We start from the raw sequence: 19220 nt of genomic DNA on the forward strand, positions 1-19220 counted from the left end.
TGCTTAACTCACCAGATTGCTCATCTGGGTTGAGCTCTCTCCTTTTTCTTTGTTTCTTACCCTTTCAGAGCCACCTCTCTTTCTGTCACTTTTGCATGCTGAGGACTGCTCTGTGTGTCAGAAACACTGAACGTGAGACAAACAGAAAAAACAGATATAACACAATTTGGTGTGCTAATGGGAAAGCTTTGTGTACTGCTGTGTCTGGCTGGCATAAAGTCCATTTCCTTAAGCATTCAACAAAACAGTTTCTTCCTCGTCTTGCACTTCAGTCTGTGCTTACACTTTTGCAATGTGGGTACCACGTACCTTTTAAATTAGAACAGAGATGTTTTAAGCAGACAAAACTGATGATACGAGTGACAAAGAAAAACAAGGCTGTCAGGGAAGGAAAAATAATGGTTTTCTTTTTTAAGCCATCAAAAAGTTTGATATAGTTTTATCTGTAAGAAAATGGGGAGGATGTTTTGTCCGCCAGAATTGTTTACTGAGCTGTAAGCATCAGGACAAGGGGCCTTTGCCTTGTACAGCTGCCTGGGGACCAGGTAAAGAGGATTAAAGCATTAATGCTGTTAATTTAGCTATTTTGTTATTATTTCATCCTCCTTCCCTGCTTCTTACATACATCCTACTGTTGTCCTTCAACACAAAAATGACATTATGGGCTATTTGGCTGGAGGTGGGATAGTCAGTCCCCCACTGTGTATGCTCTTATCCACAGCCAGAAGACTCATCAGCCCAGAAAGGGATTGTACCTACCTGTATCTCACAGATTCACCAGCATAGCAGGTATTTCCTCTCTCAATGGACTGGAGCAATCAGTAATACAACAGGTAGTACTTGTAGCATTCAATAGAAGAACAAGCATTGTCTACCTGCTGTTTCTGAGGCATTGAACAGCACAACAAGGGGCTCTGCATGGACAAAGTGGGAGCATCCAGCAGCAGTCAAGTGGTTAAACACATCTTTCTCAAGTTGTGTATGTGTATTTAATATATGACTGGTGTTTTAAAGAATCCCAGAATGGTTTGGGTTGGAAGGAACCTCAAAGCTCATCCAGTTCCAGCCCCTGTCATGGGCACGGACACCTTCCACTAGAACAGGTTGCTCCAAGCTCTGTCCAACCTGGCCTTGAACACTGCCAGGGATTATTTCTTCTGATCATCTTCATGGCCCTCCTCTGGACTCCCTCCAAAAGGACCACATCCTTCTTGTGTTGTTGCCCCAGAGCTGGATGCAGGACTATATGTGGGGTCTCATGAGAGTGGAGTAGAGGGGGAGAATCCCCTCCCTCAACCTGCTGGTCATGCTCCTTTTCATGTACCCCACCACAGAGTTGGCTTACTGGGCTGTGAGCACCTGTGCACAGCTTCTCATCAACCAACACCTTCAAGTCCTTCTAGGACTACTCTCAATCCATTCTTCATCCAGCTTGTGTTTGTGCTTGGGATTGCTCCAGCCCAGGTGTACCACCTTGCACTTGGCCTTGTTGAACTCCATGGGGTTTGCACAGGCTCCTCTCAAGGCTGGACCTTGTTTCTTGGTCTAGATTTAAGCAAGAGGCCCAACAACATATATTTCAGAATGTTTGACAATCTGTCAGTGTGTAAGAAACATTCTATTCAACAACTGAACATTTTCATTCTTAAATTAAGGGAAAACCAGCATGGCACTGAGCCAGCAAGCTTCTGTTCCTGGTTTCTGAAGCAGTTCATGGGTGAATTGATCAACAACTCAAAGTCTCATTTGCCAAAATATTGTTCATTGTTTTTCCAAAAGTGATCCTAAGCTATTTGAGCCTAGGCTGCAAACGCAGGGAGTGTTTTCAAGCTTGGTTAACATGTTATTGCAGCATGTCTCCTTACTTGATTCTTCTCCCTGTAAATGGTGTAGGTTTTAGGGACATGGAGAGAAAGAAGTTGGAGCGCCTATGGGATCATGCCTCTCAGCACTAGTTAGAAAGAGCAGTGGTACAAGAAAATATCCTGGCTGTTATCCTGACATAGCACACCATGTATACACAGTAGCCTCCAAAACACCAGCCCTGTGGTTTTGTATATCCCATATGCCTAGGATATATCATCACAGTGCTGTAACAATGACCATAGTTTATCCTCCAAGCGATGCAACAAAATGAAAGGCAGGATGGACAGGGATGTTTCCAGAGAAACAAAGCGATGATTAAGCCTGCCCATTCTCCTCTCTGCCCCAGGCACTCTATACAGTACCAGCCTCATCTTAAACCATGGTAAAACCAGCAGTTTCCAGTGGTCTGTTTCTGACACAGAAGATGCTATCATCACGTCCGGTGGCTGCAGGAGGCTTAAGTCACTTTCAGCAGGACCAGAAAAATCAATTTTAGTGTCATGAATTGTTGTGTTTTCACTTCCATTTTAACCATTTCACTACTATAGATGAGTAAATGAGTTTGGGGGGGATGACATTATTCAGAGGGGTAAACCTCTACACAGGCATTCACAAATGGAAGATCATCTCTTCACAAAACCATCACTTCTCCACATTCACATATATTAATTTTGTTTTGGTGGCTATGCTTGAATGAAAAACAATGAAAATGGTTTGTTAGAGAAAACCCATCCAAATAGAAAAAGCAATATCCCCTTATTAAAACATATACATTTCTTGGCTACACATAATTTTGACAGGGAGACTCATTCCTCTATTAAATATAAACGAAACATGGACAGTTAACTGTGTATTTTACACAGTGATATTTCAGTTGCATTTCATAAAACTCAGGATGGCTTTGGAATGAATTATTTACCCAATTAGACTTTTTTCCTGTTTTTTTTTTCCCCTCCATTTTTAATGGATCCTGGCTCTCCTCTTATCTATCTTACTGGTTTAGAAATGGAAATAATCCTATTAGAAGCCAGGTGTGCACTATGAGTGCAAAACTGGTATCAATTTTTTTCAGAATGAGGAGGAAAATATCCTCAGGTTAATCACAGGTTTCCAAGCTGATTTGTGTTATCTGGATTTCATGTAATGCTAATGTCCAAAAACTGAATGAGTTTGTCAGTCTGTTGGTACAGGCTCTAGGCAGGAAGTGTGAAGCTTGGCTGTGTTTGGTCGCTGTATTCTGGTGAGACTGATTCTGGTGCTGCTTTTGCTGTGTTTGAGCCTTCTTTGGGCTTAATTTTGTTATAGATTGTAAATTACTTTGAATTATGATTCAGTGGGGGTTCAGATGGGTAAGAGCAGGCTGAATTCTCCTTTGAAGATGATGGAATCGGAACTGTGAAAACAACACAGATTTTATATAAATAACTTAAATTCTGGTATGGGCTTCCCACTTTTAATTTACAAATCAGAGACACTGTGGTTGCTAAGTACATGGCAGAGGAATCTTGTCTTCCTCTCATCACTTCATTCACAAGGAGAATTCCCAGATTACGTCATCCAGGGACGTTTTTTACCTTATATCATTCTAGTGCTTCTGGATGAAGGCTTGCAAATGTTATAGTTATGCAACACCTCCGTGAGGAAAACCGCAGAATTTCACAGGTAGGGAAAACACTGGTGTAGACACAGGGATAAGTTTCTGTGGTGAACATATTACTTAGTGTCACCTGATCCATGGTAATGGTTTCTGCATGCGTTCATAAAATGCGAAATAATTAGGGTGAGTGCTCTTTTAATGCAGGTAAAATGATCCTGAATTATCTTCCCTTTGCTATGGGCTAAAAGTATGTACACATATATACTGGAGATCAGATGACATCTCTAACTTGTTTGTGTGCCTGAGCCCTGGAGCGCAAAGAGAGAAAATTGCTGGTCTGAGCTTGTGCAGCATCTGCAGAGAGCCCAGAGGTCCTGCCTTTGCGCTTCTAATCCCCTCTGTCCTCTCACAAGAACATTAACTTCAGTACTAGAGGGAAGCTGGAGTCATGAGTTTAATCTTCATTTTGTTTAGGGATCACGTAACCGAAGGGCACAGGGGAAACAACAATGACATCAATATAAACTAACAAGATAATCTTCGTCTTCAAACTGGGTTGGCAGAGTAATATGAATGGAAAGGGAGAATCTGTATGCTTTACTTCTGGCGTTTATCTCTGTGTAGGTTTCCTAATTTATCCAGCCTCTGGGTTGAGGTGGGGGACCTCCTGTTTTTAGAAACTAACAACAAAATTGGAAATTCAGCAAAATCTGGAAGAAATGGCTCTGGATTGGTGAATAATTAGACGCTTCTGAGATTTATAGCTCAGAATTTGGTTTCAAAGAGGCTTTGCTATACATCATACACTCATTCAAACACCGCTGTCACTTTTGGGGTCGTTCATTAGCATGTTATTTGTTAATCACTCTTCTCATTGTCTCTTGTTTTCAAATCAAGTGCAGGTTCCAGAGCCTTCTGCTACACATCCATTAGTTCTCACTTGCCTTCTGAAAATCCACACAGTGGGAATCAGTAGTTCCACACAGCTCTAGTGGCAGGAACAATTGTCACAAGAAAGAAAACGAAGCAACAAAGTGGAAGAGCTCCTTTAACCAGCTTCTGATTAGCTCTGAAGTAATTTCCTGTCAGTGTACTCATTTGCAAAAGACAGAGTGTGTTAGCACTGCTCATAAAACCCATGCACATCTCCTATCCAGAACATCTGAGGACACTGTGCCTGCATTCCCTTCGTTCTCTCCCCTCCTTGTATATTGCATATTATTAGGTTTTATTGCTATTTATTGCTCAGGTGAAAGAAACCCCAAATCTGTATTGGGTTTGCATGGCAAGGTTTTGGTAGCGGGGGTGGCCTCTGTGAAAGCTGTTAGAAGCTTCTTCCACATCTGATGAAGCCAAAATCAGCGGGCTCTAAGATGGAGCTGCTGCTGGAGCAGGTGAAGAGTGTGAGGAGTCCTTCCCCTGCAGAGGAAGGAGGCAACATGTGATGAACTGACCACAGCCCCCGTTCTCCATCCCCTGTACTGCTGGAGGGGAAGGGGTAGAGGAAATCAGGAGTAAACTCAAGCCTGATAAGGGCGGTGTAAGGAGAAGGCGTTTTAAGATTTGGTTTTATTTCTCATATCCTTCTTTATTACCTTTGATTGGTAATAAAGTAAACTAATTTCCCCAAGTTGGGTCTGGTTTGCCCATGATGATAATTGGTGAGTGATTTCTCCCTGTTCTTAACCCATTTTAACAGCCATAAGAGCTCACCCACATGGAAGAACAAGAGCTCTCTATCTAAAATATGGTATTTCATGGAGTGCGGCAGATTATTATTATTTTTTAATTGAAATCAACATTTTTTTAAGAAAACTAAAATCTCTAAATCCAAATATCCAAAGGAAAGGAGTCCACACACCTTCTTTTCTTATTCCACCTACTCATCTGTAGAACATCTTGTCTGTCAATCAATGGTCCTCATGGCATTGTCTCTAAAGGGACTGAAGTGTCTCCATAATTGTGGCAAAGATATTTTAATCTGGCTTATTTTATAACTTGGTACTGACATCCTGGGACCCTGCTGGCACACACAGAAACCAAGGGATGTCATGCTGTGCCACTTGTTCACACATTGCTGGGCTGAGCTGGGGAGGATTTGTCTTACCGTTTGCCTAAAGCACTTGATCAGTGAAGGTTCTGCAGGGTATAATGATCATCACCTGAAACAAGTCCTTGGCCAAGACTGGAGTGTTCTATTGTTCATTTAACTGCTTCTTAGGAGATTAGGGTTTTTTCTCTGCTCTGTGATTGCTTCATTGACATCAGCAAAGAAAAGTGTGTGCACATTGCCTCTTCAGTATGCCTCTGCGCGCTACTGAGCTCTGTAAGCATCTGTCTCGTGCCCAGAGACCAAGGTTCATGTTCCTGCTTCAAAAATCCTTAGTTACCCATTCAAAGGGAAAAAGCTCCTGCTTTTTAGAGACATTGAAAAGACCCACATCAGAATAAAGTACTTATTGGAGAGGTAAAAAACTTTATTTAATGTCCCCAAATTGGAAAGACAAGATCTAACCTTTGTTTTCTGCATATCAAGTAATTTTCTCCACTGTCAGCCTTTAAACCACCCTGGAGTGATGCCTCTTGGACCAAAAATGCCATTCTGGGGTTAGGAAAACTGAAGTGAAATAGCTGCATCCTTAAAAAAAAAATGTTTGTGTTGGATTAAGTCACGTTTTCATATTGAAAATATTTTGCTGGAAAACTCTCATCTAACCCTCTACTCAACTTCTATACCTGCTCCTCCTTGTTTACCGAGTCCTTTGATACCAATAAGCTGAAGCTAAAAGTGGACTCTGTGCCCTCCTAGGAATTTGAGCTACAACTACAACTGTACTACACGTGTCTTGTGGACCGGGCTCTGTTACACTATACTTGTATTCAGAGATAGGCAGATGTGAATCACTGCAGTGGCCTTCGGAGCAAACTCTCCCCCAGACTTGTGGAGGTGGCTTTCCTCCCTGGCCTTCGCTGCGCAGCCATGGGATGCCCCTGTGGGGGTTATCCCTGCACTGCCTATGGACGCAGCGGCTGCCGCTCAGGAGAGCCACTGGGGCTGGAAGCCGAAAGCCGTCCTCGCGGCCGGGTGAAGCCGCTCCACCTGTCCCTCATGCCGGGTGTATCTTCCGTTCGTTGTCAGCGCTCGTTAAGACCGAGGGCATCTCCCTCTGCTCTGCCTTCTCTGGGTCTCCGATTTCACTGGAGCGGAGTCAAAGGGAGACGAGTCCACGCGGGGTCTGGAACGGATCAGCAGGTCAGCTGGGAATGCCTGTCAGGCAGCCAGCCTGCTCCCTCCCTTCTCCCTGGCTTTCTTTGAGGTTTGTAGCTCTTCTGCTTTCTTGTTGCTATTGCCACCCTCCCCACACTCCCCCTGCCGCACACCAAGCACCCAGACCTTTCCTGAGCACTTTACTTAATCCCTGGGATTCTTTATATAGGGATTAATCTTCTCGTCACAGTGGGAGAGCTCGGAGGGAGGGGGTACATTTATCTCTCCTGCTGAGGTCTAGAGTTGCATTGCTGTGATTATTGGTGGTAGCAGTGTGCCTGTGTCTGGGGATCTGTGTTTAGCTTCTTCGTTTCTTAAACGGCGCAGGGGCAGCAGCAAGGCAAGTTGGCAGCTTTGCTTTCTCGCTGCATTGTGTCTGCTGCTAGAAAGAGGGAGTGTGAGTGGGGAGCAGCATGGCAGAACAAGAAGCCAGTGGCTTGCAAGTCCTTCTCTCCACCCTCCAGGTAAGAACAGCTTGAACTAATGAGAGAGGCGCTTGGGCTTGTTTTCCTCTTTAATTCACCAGCAGCGACTTGTTGGGCTGAGGTTGTTCGTACAAGATCCACGCTGGCTTGTCTCTAAACGCATCAGGAGTCCTGACCTGCACCTCCCACCCCAAAAAGCCTTTCTGAGATGAAGTTTCACTATTCAGAGGTGAATGCTGGCAATTACTGCTATGCATCAATCACCGATGAGGGCAGAGGCTCGGCTCCCCACATCTCGCTGCGTGCAGAGGGGGAGCAAGGGAGGTGTGAGGAATAGGCTGCTTTGCAATGAATGGGACCTGACAGCGCTGTCAGTCTGTGAGGAGGCAAGACCAGTGCATGCCACTACTGTAAGGGCTGAGGGGGGCGAGTAAACAGATCTGCCTGGAAGCAGCAAGTTCTTCCCTGTCAAATTGACTTCACCAGGACCCTTAAGCACTCATGGGGAAGCGACAAAAACTCTACAAGTTGAGATCAATGAGGCACTGGGTGTGCTCAGTGAATGCTCCTGAGGAGCAGAGGAAAGTGTCCCAGCCCAGGATCATACCTGTTGAGCAATCTCAGCTGCAGGATGAAGGAGAGGTATCTCTTCCTCTGCCTGTAGGTGATCCCTGTGGTTCTGCTTTTCCCCAGCATGGATGCGCTCCTCTTGGTTTTGCAGTATGTCTAAGTTGAGGCATGAACTACCTTAATAAATGGCATGTGTGTTTTGGTAAGGAACCCATGCTTTCATAAGCCATCATTTTGTCATGAGGGGTGAGCAAGAATTGCTTTGTCAAAACAAGCTGCTTGCATAGAAAACAGTTTTTAGATAGTTATGGTGAAATGATGGTTGTCTGCTCTGTTCAGAGCATGACAGCAGCATCCACTTACTGCAACGTGTGCTGGTGAAACCTCACACATTGCAGAAGCAGAAAATGAGGGATAGGGCGTGTAAACCAGACTTACCCACCCGGATCAGCCCAAAGATCCATATCTTTCAGACTTGGAAGGTCACTGACCAGCCGCAAGTGCGTAGAGGAGGTTATAAACCCCCATGATATGCAATTGGCTTCACAACTATAGTTGTGGGGCTGATCAGTCTTGGCATTTGGATTCAAGCTTATGTAACTGTCAACAACTTCAATTTCTTATACTATTGTGAAACTCTGCTTTGCCCTCTATGGCACCCTATAGCAGTGAGCTCTGCAGGTAAATGGGCACACTGAAGAGAACTGTCCTACTGTCCTTTTATTTTCAGGCAGTGTAACTTGTTTGTCCTGTGTTCTTACAGCTTATTTAATACATATTTTGTGCTAGATCACATTTTTGCTGTATTGAAGTTACAGTTCTCTCCCCATTACTTTGGTCGATTGAATGCTGAGCGTACATCTCCTCTTTTTTTCTTATGCTCTAACATTAACTGTCCTGCTTCTCTCCGAATAATCTGGAACAGAACTGGACAAGGCCCAGGATTAAACTGGAAGCTGTAGTTTTGAAATCACATACATGATTCATTGACAAATGAAATAGATAGGAATGCTGCAGGTGAAATAGGTGATGGCATTGGTAAAGCACAAGGTAGAACAGTACTCAACCCTAGTATTACAGATCTAACCTTGGTACGATACCCTTGTTTCCAAAAGTTCTGTATTCACTTAGAGCAAAAGGCTTGCTTGCTGTATTTTCAATTGAATGCAGAGGTCTGAGTGCTAGAGGACAGAATGTAGGTGGTTGATGACAATAACAACACCCGTACGATCTGATTCACATCCTTCTCCTACCTCCAGCCAAAACATTACCACAACAACTCTGTAGCACCATCACCTATCTCTGCTACAAAAATCAGGTGATAAAATCACCTTTACTTGGCACAGTTGTAAAGCACTGGCCTGGGAAATAATACTTGTGTTGATGTTTGCTTTTGCTGATACCATCTCTCCACACTTCGTTATTTTCTGCAACAGCTGTCCAAAACATGGCTGTTTTGTTTTTGTGTCCTGCTGGCCTGTCAGTGCTGGTTCATAATCTTTTATTGGGCATGAAGAACATGTCAGCCGCATACAGCAAGCTATTCTGCAGGATATTACTGTGCATTTTCCATTTCTGTTAACATATAATACTGCTTTGTATGCAGAAAGCTTTCAGGTGAACAATGAAGGAACATTTAGCTGTGAAGCCAGTCTTTATGAACCTAAGAATAAAAACATCCTTTCTCCTTCAGTCACTCACACAGGGTGAAATGTCTTCCTCCCTTTCAAGCACTGACACAGATTATTACCCTTAGCTGGATGAATGTCCCCACCTGAGATAGTGTCTATCACCTTCAGCCAAGGGAACGGCTCTCCCATCTCCTCCTGGCATAGACTCTTTTACTTCTAATCTCGTGGACTGACTTTGCTAAGGGTGGTGTCAAGCAGAACAAAACTGGAACACCGTGGACTTCATAACTGAACTCGTGCTCTAGTCAAGGAAAGAAACACATTTAGTTTCTGAGTTCTTCAACACTGTTCCCAGTGCGATAAAGGAGCGTGATCCTCCAAAGACAGCTCAAAGGTGCAGCGTGTTACAGATGTTCAGAAAAGTGACAAGGTGAAAGGCAAAAAAAACTGCTTTCAAAGTGCAGCTGCATTTTGTCACCAAAGTGTCACTGCAGGCAAGACGTGACATTTCAGATCTCTGGGTAAAAAGTGCTTCATTGCTTACACGGTGCAGCTTTAAAATGTGAATTTCAGATGTAAGAAAAGCCTCTCGTTGTCTCACAGGGTTTGTGTCGGTGTGGCAGAGATGAGCCTTTAGAGGAGTTTGCTGTAGTTTGTCATTTTGCTTTTAACCCTGTCACCTTCTTTGCTCTCTCTTCTTGACTCTCCCACTTCAATGTGCTCCTACATTATCACTGCTCATCCCTCTGGCTTGGATAGTGTTACCCGGTTCTGTTCCCATCTCTTACTGCGTGCCATTGACCTCCTCACCTCGCATCCAGCTCTGCTGTCTTTCATACGAGGACCCTGCAGTATCTAGACCAAGGCTGGGTTGGTCACTAGCACTCACCCTGCTTCTTGGCCACAGTGTAGCAGATACAAACAACCTCCCCATGTATGGTTTTTGATCAGGGATAAAAGGCTGACGTTCCATTTTACAGGCAGCCTCCTAATGCAAAATCCCAGAGAGACTTGGGATTAGGTCTCTTGTTTATTGTAATGCCAGGAGGAGGTATCTGGGTGTTAGTTAAAAGCAGCTGCTAGTTGCTAAGAGGAACAACAGAAAACTGAAGCCACCATCTTTCACTGTGTCCCAGACTAGTGAACCCCTTTAGACTGTACAGCATCCTAGTTCCTTCTCCTGCTTGTCCTGGCCCTCATCTCATTTCACCCTCTAAGCAGCTAGCTAAATAAGAAGCATTTTGATTCTTTCCCTGCTTTCTCCCTGCTTTCCTCCTTGCTTGCGAGGCCCAGGCAAGAGACTGCCTTTGTTATCACTGAGAACATCTCCTTATTCCATGGCAGCATCTATCGTGTCGCTTGAGGACTCCCAGATTTCCTGTTGGCTCTCAGCATGTTTTTCACATGCTTCCTGAAGTCACAGTCTCCGTTCACATATTCTGCAAAGCTGGCAACCCCTGGGGCTGTTGGCAGATCTTTGGCTCAAACTGTGTCCTACTATGCTGGACACATAGTGTGCACAGGTTCCCAAACACTATGGTTTGAAAGGAAAGAGGTGAAAATCTTATGTATCAGTGGAGGATGTTGTTTGTGTAAAGGGATTTCTCTCTGAATGGCTGTAGTACCCAGCAGGGAACAGATACGAGTTCCACTGTTTGCTAACTTGAACCTCTCTGTTCCTTTGCTCTGCCTCTTTTGAGCTGTTTTGCTGGCTGGCTGACAAGGTAGTTCTATTGTTATCCTAAAGACAAGTGGGAAGATATCTATGCTGCTTCAGTGACAATGAATATAAACATATTGTGCAAAATGTTTTTGTCTCCTCTGCATCCTTGTACTCATTCTGTCAGCAGAGCTGCTGAGATTCCTGGCATTGAGCAAAATAGGTGCAAAAAATCCCAGGAGTCGCTCAGCAAGCAGCGTGCCCACTGGTTTAGGTTGGGAACGGAAGGGCTGGAAGTTTGGAACTGTGGTTTTGGGAGGCAGCTCGGCAGGCAGAACTTAGTGTAATAGCCTTAGAGGGAACAAAAATCAACACAAAACCAGATGGCCGTTTTTATGTGGTTCATTAACTGAGTTTTACTGAGATTGTTGTACCCGAGGTGAACAGCAGCAGACTTAGTGTCCTCCTATTGCTCACAAATATTATTCTAGCTTTGGAGCTGCAGGAGTAGTGCAGTCAGGGCAGTGAGACACTTGGATATAGAGTTCAAGGGGAAAACCCTTCATGGGGAAACACTGGGAGCTCCAGCAGCTCTTTCATGTCTCTGCTGCCAAAGCCACTTATGCTGCATGAGCCTGTTTTCTGCTTTAACTGTGGAAGAAAAGGAGTAATTCTGTGCAAACAATCCTATAGAGGTAATGCAGGCACCCACCCCAGCTTGTTTTTCCCACCTCAGCTGTCATCTCTTCCCTGTCCAAGGAAAACCTAAAGGTAACCCAGAACCTTTCCTTACAATCCTTGGCTCACCACCACGGGGCACTGCTAAGCAAGAAAGAAGAAAGTAGGCTAGCATGCATGCATTAACCCCAAATTCCTGCCCAGCCACAGAAGAAATAGTGAGGTTTGGCACTCTCGTGAATCAGTGCAGAACACTAAAAGCCCTCAGAGGAAGCTGAAGCACGTCTTGGATGCTGCTGAAACCCTTCCATCAGTTGAGCTGGGACCAGGATTTCACTTTGTGTCCCCAGGCTGGCTGCAGCTGTTTCTCTGAACACAATGCCAGCTCCTCTGAAAATGCCTCCCATTGGGTTATGCAGAATTTGCTGCAACTGAATTAATGAGAATTCAGGACCTCGGGGTGCAAAATGTGCCAGGAGACTGTTTGGAGTGGCAGCAAGTATGGCTGGGCCGAGCAATAGAGTGTTGCAATCTGTATCTCAGCAGAACAGGAGTGGGCTTCAGTCTGCCTTCTGCTGCCTTGCCTTGGATGGCTTGTGCTTTGAGGACAAATGAGATTGTCATGAATGTTCCTGGAGACCTCTTTCTCCCTTCTTGCAGAAATGCAAATGTGACAGGATGGCCATGTTGCCAAATCAGTTGACTGGAGGTCGGGAGAAATGGATTATAACCCTCTGCATCTGCGTTATTAATGTGTAAAATGGATAATAATCCCTCCATGCCTCACATCAGTGTTAGAGAAATCAGGCAATGAACAGTGGGAAAAGAATTATCTGAAGTTCTGGTGACAACACATTAAAAACCTCGAGGAGTAAATGAATAATTAGTTTTCAGTGCAGGGCTGGATTCCGTGCGATAAATAATGCACAGAACCACATGCTAAATGATGAGGACACAAAGCTATAAGGGGTGGTTTTCCTAGCAGCAGGCATTGCTCATCCTGGAGCAGAGGTTTTGTGAAATAAAACAAGTTATCATGAAATTAAAAAACGCAGTTACTCCAGGGGGGCAAATGAAACATCATGAATGCTTTAACACTGCTGCTTCTTGGCTGCCGAGGGCCTGAGTTTGTGCTCATGGCCAGGCTGCTTCACTTGGGCTATTTGAATGTAATATAATGGCACATTATACCATGTCAAACAGCTTTATGCTGTGTATTTTTGTGTAACTGCTGCATTATAGACACAAACGCACATTAAAATACATAATGTAAGGAGATATATGCATTTTTTTAAATGCTTGTCTTTCACATACGGTATAAAAATATATTCAAATGCATCTGCTTATCTAGCTATAAGTCAAGAATAATTATTAGTGGTTATCTAGCTTCCATAGGGGTTTTTGTATGCCTATAGATTTATTTATATATTACATCACTATTTTGATGTCAATGGAAAATTTCCACCCTCTCCTTTTTTCCTGCTTCAATAATCTCCCTCTGTGAATTATATGAAGAGATGTTCTCATACAGAGAGGTGTTTGCTTGAATAGACCTTCCTTGTATTTCTTCGTATAACATAATCATATTTTCAGTGTATTATGCTGCATTTTGTTGCGGTGGCTCTGAGATCTTTTCAACACATTTTCCTGTCCGATACATCGGTCCAGTCCTTTTGGCTTTATACACAATGGGGAAAAATGTCTGTGGTAGAAAATATGATCATGAACATCTTTGAACTAAAGTTTATTTTGTTACATTTAGCAAAAATCACAGAAAAAAAGTTGTATTGAAAAATGTATGGGCTGATAATGGTTAACTTTAGCAGTGTCTACTGACACCAGCAGAGAGTTTACTGATGTGTGTTAAAAGGAAGAAAAGCATTTCATATATGTACCGGGAATTTAAGACATGAGGAGGGATTTTTTTTGTCCCTTGGTCTGGGATTGCAGTGTTGAAAATTGCCCCTGGAGTTGTTGCTATCGTAGGAATGCTTCCTCTGTGTGAACATTCCTGTTTGTGCCAGGCTAGATAACATGACATGTATCATCACTATTCTTGCAATGAAATTTAGAGTGGATTTATACCTCTGGAAGTGCAGGTAAAAGCCCCTCCTTCTGCAGGAGGAGTCAGTGGGAAGCGCAGAAGCAGGGCAGTGTTTGCTAGTAGCTCATGGAACAAGCTATGCTCCTAGGGAGACATGGCCTTCTCCGTGTATGTTAGGGTTGATGTATGCACACCTGAGAACCTCAGTCTTTGAATACGCTAAATCCCTAGACCACGTGCCCACATATGTCGTTGGGCTCTGCCAGACTCCAGCCTCGTGACTATGTTCTTCTCACCACATCAGGATAGCAAATAATTCCCTCTTGCCTTTCCCTGTTCTTTTAATAAGCACTTGTCTCACAGATAGTCTATGTGCACCTGTTTGCCTACAGGGCCCAATGGGCCATAGGATAAAGGTGCTGATGCATTAGCTGGGGCCATTCTGCATGCTCATCTCCTCAGGAAAGCATGAGGAGCTGTTGTTCTTGGGCAAAGCAGGCTGATTTCAGACCTCAGGGAATTGTGAGGCCAGAATGTGCCTGGGAATGGGTGAGATGTGCCTTGCAAGGGAGCTACAACCTTCTCCCAAGGAAACCAGGAACAGTGCAAAGTAATCTCACCGGACAGCTTCCCTTCTCCCCATTGGCAAAACCAAATTTGCTGCAGGAGGTGAGGAACAAGCATTAGTTGGGAACCATATGGTATGTTCTCATAGAACTAAATTGTCCAGCTCAGTTGACAAACTGATGGTGGGTCACCAGTGCCTGCAATCCTGGAAGCTATGAGTGCACCAGAAAGCACTACTGCGCTGCTGTTTCAGAAGAGATGGTTTAATTCAGAAAAGGCAGCTTAATTAAAGATGACTTTGAGGCAAGAACATCAATCCAAACCACCCTCAAATATTTGTAGACATTTTCTGTTATAATTTAAAAAAATACATATAATTCTTATTTTTTTCTAATAGTTTCATCTTTGTGAGAAGTTGACCTAGACACAGTCTGTGTGCATTCTTTGGGTGAAGATTCAAATCTCCAAGAACTGGATAATCTTCTGTGTTTTCATAAAGGGAAAACAATTTATCTTAGTACAGCTTGGAAAAGAAAAGTCAATGTGATGAAGAATGCCCCTTAAAATAAGGGAAATCCAGTCATTCTCCTCCACAGGTCAATGGAGACACACCATATTCATTTCCATACTTAGTAATTCCTTTTGATCTGTTGCACTGTTATAGCCTTCTACTGAGTAGAGCTTACCATATTATAAAGAAATCAAGGTTTCAGAAATCAAGATTTGTCACTGATTTCATAGGATGTCTTCTAGAGAGGACAAAGATAACATAAGAGAGATACTTCTGGCCACAGGCACTACTAAGCTACAAAAAAGAGAATCAATGTTTTAAACCAGCTATTGATTGATAGGTTAACATTTGCTTGACAAGAAATTCCATGAGCAAAGCTAAACCTCCTTTCCTTAAGGGGTTTAGAGAACAAGGCTGGGTTTTTTTTCTCCTCGTGGTCTGTTCTGGAAGAACACAGCCCTATTTATAAAAGGTGCTGTAGGTTGAGGTGGAATTACTGAGAATGGCAAAACTTTCATGATGATTCGCATTAGAAAATTGAGTAATTCTGGCATGGAAGTCCTGTGGGAGAAATAACTACTCTACCAAAGAAATCTGGGCTTTTTTCCCTCTTTCAACAAGTGATGCTTTGAAACTGAAAAGTGTATTTTTCTGACACTAGAGCCATGGAAGCACCACAGCATCGTGTTTTACTGCAATTAACTTCTGTGGAGTCTTTTATGCACATTAATTTTTGGTGTAATTTATAGACAAAGGCTTCCCACTGGGCCCAATGGGAATTTGATCCCTGTAGTAAACAGAGACAAACTCTTCTCCCCTGGGCCCATCTGCTCTGCTGCACTCTCTGCTACCTATTCCCTTCCTGTCAAATGGGAGAATGATGGTGTATTTATGGCTAAAGCAGGAGTCCTGGGCTTTATTTCAGGACTGTTACAAACTCCTTAAAATTTATTTAATGTCTGTGCCTCCAGATTTATCCATTTGGCCCGTAAATGGGGATAAATCTCATCTGTCAAGTTAAGGCAAAAGGAGTCTTAGTTTACCTTGTTTCCCATATGAAAGGGTGGTACAACTTAGTCCATGAGCAGACGACACTGATGCAGCCTGGGTGAAATCAGGGCAATGCCTGTCATCCTCTGCTATCCTCAGTTTTCCTACGGGATCTTGCTGAAAGGCCAAAATAGCAGATTTACAGTGAAGATAAAAGTTGGTCCTCTTTTTTATTCAGGATTAACCTGGCAAGCAAGCAGCATGACAGGGAGAGAAAGAGATCCTTCCATAAGCAGTTTGCTTGGCATGGTGAATGCCCACCTGTCTGCACTGCAAAGAGGGGAGGAGAGAGAATGGTACACCTGACCTTTCCCTATGATTAAAATGCTGATCTGATGAAGTCAGAGGAACAAACTGAACTACCTCTCTCGACCCCCCATTTTTCCAGGAATAAACCAGTGCCATCCACATGGAGGCAGTTTCTGGAGACTCTAAGGGAAAGCAGCATTTGCGCCCTGATTTATCTGGCCTCCTCTTGGGAAAACTTGTTGCTTTTGAGTGGCCTCTTGCCCTGTGCTAAAGTTCTGCAAGTGGGGAGAGAACTAGAGATGAAAAATGAGATCCAGAATGTGTGCCTGGTTCTGTCATTTTTGCCAATCTCACTTCCAATAGGGCTAAGGTCATTTGATCTCCCCATAATGCACAGAGATTTCAAGGGACAGCTGGAAGCAGAGATGCATTAAAACAACTTGCCCTCTGGGATGAAAATCATGTGTATGAGCGGTTTGTTTCCAAAGCTCCTGCAGCAGTGGCAGTATCTTCCTGTCTGCAGGCTCTGGAGGGATTTGTCTAAAAGGTGGTTGTCTGAGTGGATGGCTCATCAAACAGCTGGAAATCTTCCTAGCTGGGTTCCCTGCTGTGTCCTAACAAAGCCTGTAGATCACTGCTACACCGGCAGGTCTCTTTGAGAACATGCTTAAAATAAATAGGACACAAAACCTGCTTTTTGGTGGTCTCTCCATGCTGGCAATGGGTGCATAGATCAAATCTCCTACTGGGTACTCACTGAAGAACTCACCTTTCTGTCAGAGGTCAGCCCACCATGACACGATGACTGCATTTGCTCGCATCTAAGTGAGGCAAGTGTGGGTCTATGGAGGTCCCTCCCATTGCTATCCCAGCAGCAGGCAAACACATGGCTCCTGCCAAAGGTTCCCTCTTTTCACAAGAGTCCTATGCCATCACATGCTCAGCCTGTTCCTGTGTGTCTCAGGAGAGACAACTCATGGAATTTGGTGTAGAGGAGGGCATTTCAGGGGACACTGTGCTTCTTGCCTCCTGGGTCAGGATGTGCTGGGTCAATGTTGCCTCTCAGACACTGCAGCTCCACTGCAGAAGAACCAGAGAAAGACAGTGGTTGGAGTAAGGAATCTCACTCATCTCTCACTTCACGATATCCCTGATCTTCATTAGCCTGGATGCTCAGGAGCCTCTGAGAGGACTGAACTTGTATTTTAAACTTAACTCCTGTCACGTTTTCCTGGAGCACGAACACAGCAGTGGGCTCATTCACTGCCTTTTAGCTTGACTGACCAGCACTTAGCTTGCAAGTGCTTCTGAGCAGTAACAAGGACTGAATAAAGCCCCAAACATATCTTCCTTTAACATTAAGGCATTGGCTTACTGCTACGGGATGTCTTGCACTGGGTGGAGACTAAAGAAAAAGCTTTGTTACCTTCTGGATTGAAAATGACACCCCCCGTCATACCTTTAAAACACTGGCAGCTTTCTTCAGAGAATTGAGGGCTTTTAGGAGACTGCTGTTTAGATCTAGACAGATAGGTCTCAGCAATGCAGCTAACCAGATATTCTGCTTTACGTTACTGGTAATAATACTTCAAGTCATTAGAATTTCGAAGCAGGGCTTGTTATTCATTATGGATGCCGAGTTTCATTTGTTGTTTGATTTTTCACTTAGACTGGATAAGAAAATTAGGGTCATCATTTTCACTTTGAAGTTCTATCTTTTAAGAAAATAAGATGCTACTAACAGTAGGCATTAGCTGTTTGTCTCCACTACTCATACCTCAATCGTCATTATTAACCATTGATTGATTAAAGGCATTTTCATTGCTGTTCCAGAAAGCACTTTTGTGAGGTGGATTGACATGTAAGGGCAATAGTCTTGGTAAGAGAAAGGACTGGTGTATTTCTAACCAGAATGTTGTGATCCTGTTTTTCAGCTTGTACAAGTCAATGTCAGACTAATGCAGAGCAAATGAGTGTTAGCACTGGAATACAGAGAGAAGACCAGACTGAACACAGCAGCATCCCAGGCAAGTGTCAGGGCAGACTGAGATTAGATATGCAGACTTGTGACTTTATCATGCCTAGCTCAAGCAGAAACACTCTAGAGAAGGCAAGGACAGCTGCATCTTCCTTATGGCTATTTATTTCCACACGCTCATACTCACATTTACTACAGTATTCAAATTCTCTGGTTTTATTAAACTGTACATCTGGAAATAAAGAGTACACTGGAAAAAACCAGTGAGTTTGGAAATCAAGGATCTTCCAGACTCACTTGTCTTTTGAGAAATGCCATTGCTTGAAAAGAACTTGGTCAGTTCTAAAATGTGCTGCTTCTTTGAAAGACAGGGCGTTCTCTGGACTGACACCCGTAAAATCTCACAGAGAAAGGCAGTAGCATGTTTCATGCTGCTCTTTTGTCCTTAGTAGTGGAAAAGAAAACTACAGCTGAATGGAAAAAACAGATCCCTCCCTATTAAGTCTGGGTGGCAGTTGTGTTAAGTAGCTGTAACAGAGTGGCATTTGAACAAAACATTAATAATTCTAAATAGCTCAGTAACAGCTAAAGTAATAGAAAATATAGCAATAAGAAACGGCAATAAACAGTAGGTGCTAACATGCATATAGAGATCATTGTGCAAGAGTGGTTAATGCCTTAGAGAAACTTATTAAGAGAGTGTGAAAGACATATGCTAGGATAATTTTGGCATTAAAATAAAAATAGATTAAAAAGATGGGGAAAAAAGTGAACGATATAACATTAAATCTAGTCAAAACCTTTAGGTGTCATAGGTAATTTATTGTGAAATAAGAGATGAAACCTGAGAGAATTTATCTGTGGTAGAAATTACAGAAAGAACATTAGAAATATTCAAAAGAAAGTTTAAAAGCCTTTTGCAGAATATCACGTGGTTTGATTTATCTCAAAGTTTCCTCATTCTTTTAGCACTTCCAAGCTGACAGAAGCATTTTAATGTTATATAATAATGTGTTTTACCACCGGTTCTGCATAATAAAGTAATTGCTCTATTAGAGATGCATTAGCGAGAGGAGCAAGTGACACAAACGAACTTCATCTCAGAAGGAACTTCTGCACAAGGACA

General features: G+C 43.3%; 1 protein-coding gene across 2 annotated transcripts in view; it reads left to right on the forward strand.

The window, feature by feature from the left end:
- The first annotated feature begins 7058 nt into the window (after positions 1-7058).
- AGBL1 (AGBL carboxypeptidase 1) overlaps positions 7059-19220 on the forward strand; it is a 284698-nt gene continuing 272536 nt past the window's right edge. The window contains exon 1 of one of the 2 annotated variants that reach the window (XM_057422024.1): positions 7059-7195. In XM_057422024.1, the coding sequence (XP_057278007.1) occupies positions 7145-7195 (51 nt within the window). In that variant the 5' untranslated portion in view covers positions 7059-7144. The remainder of the gene's footprint in view (positions 7196-19220) is intronic. The other variant, XM_057421936.1, reaches the window with a different exon arrangement.

The sequence above is a fragment of the Pezoporus wallicus genome, unplaced genomic scaffold, assembly GCF_028554395.1.
Source record: "Pezoporus wallicus isolate ANWC-B61680 ecotype Strahan unplaced genomic scaffold, APGP_CSIRO_Pwel_v1 contig_3952, whole genome shotgun sequence".
NCBI classification, from domain to species: domain Eukaryota; kingdom Metazoa; phylum Chordata; class Aves; order Psittaciformes; family Psittacidae; genus Pezoporus; species Pezoporus wallicus.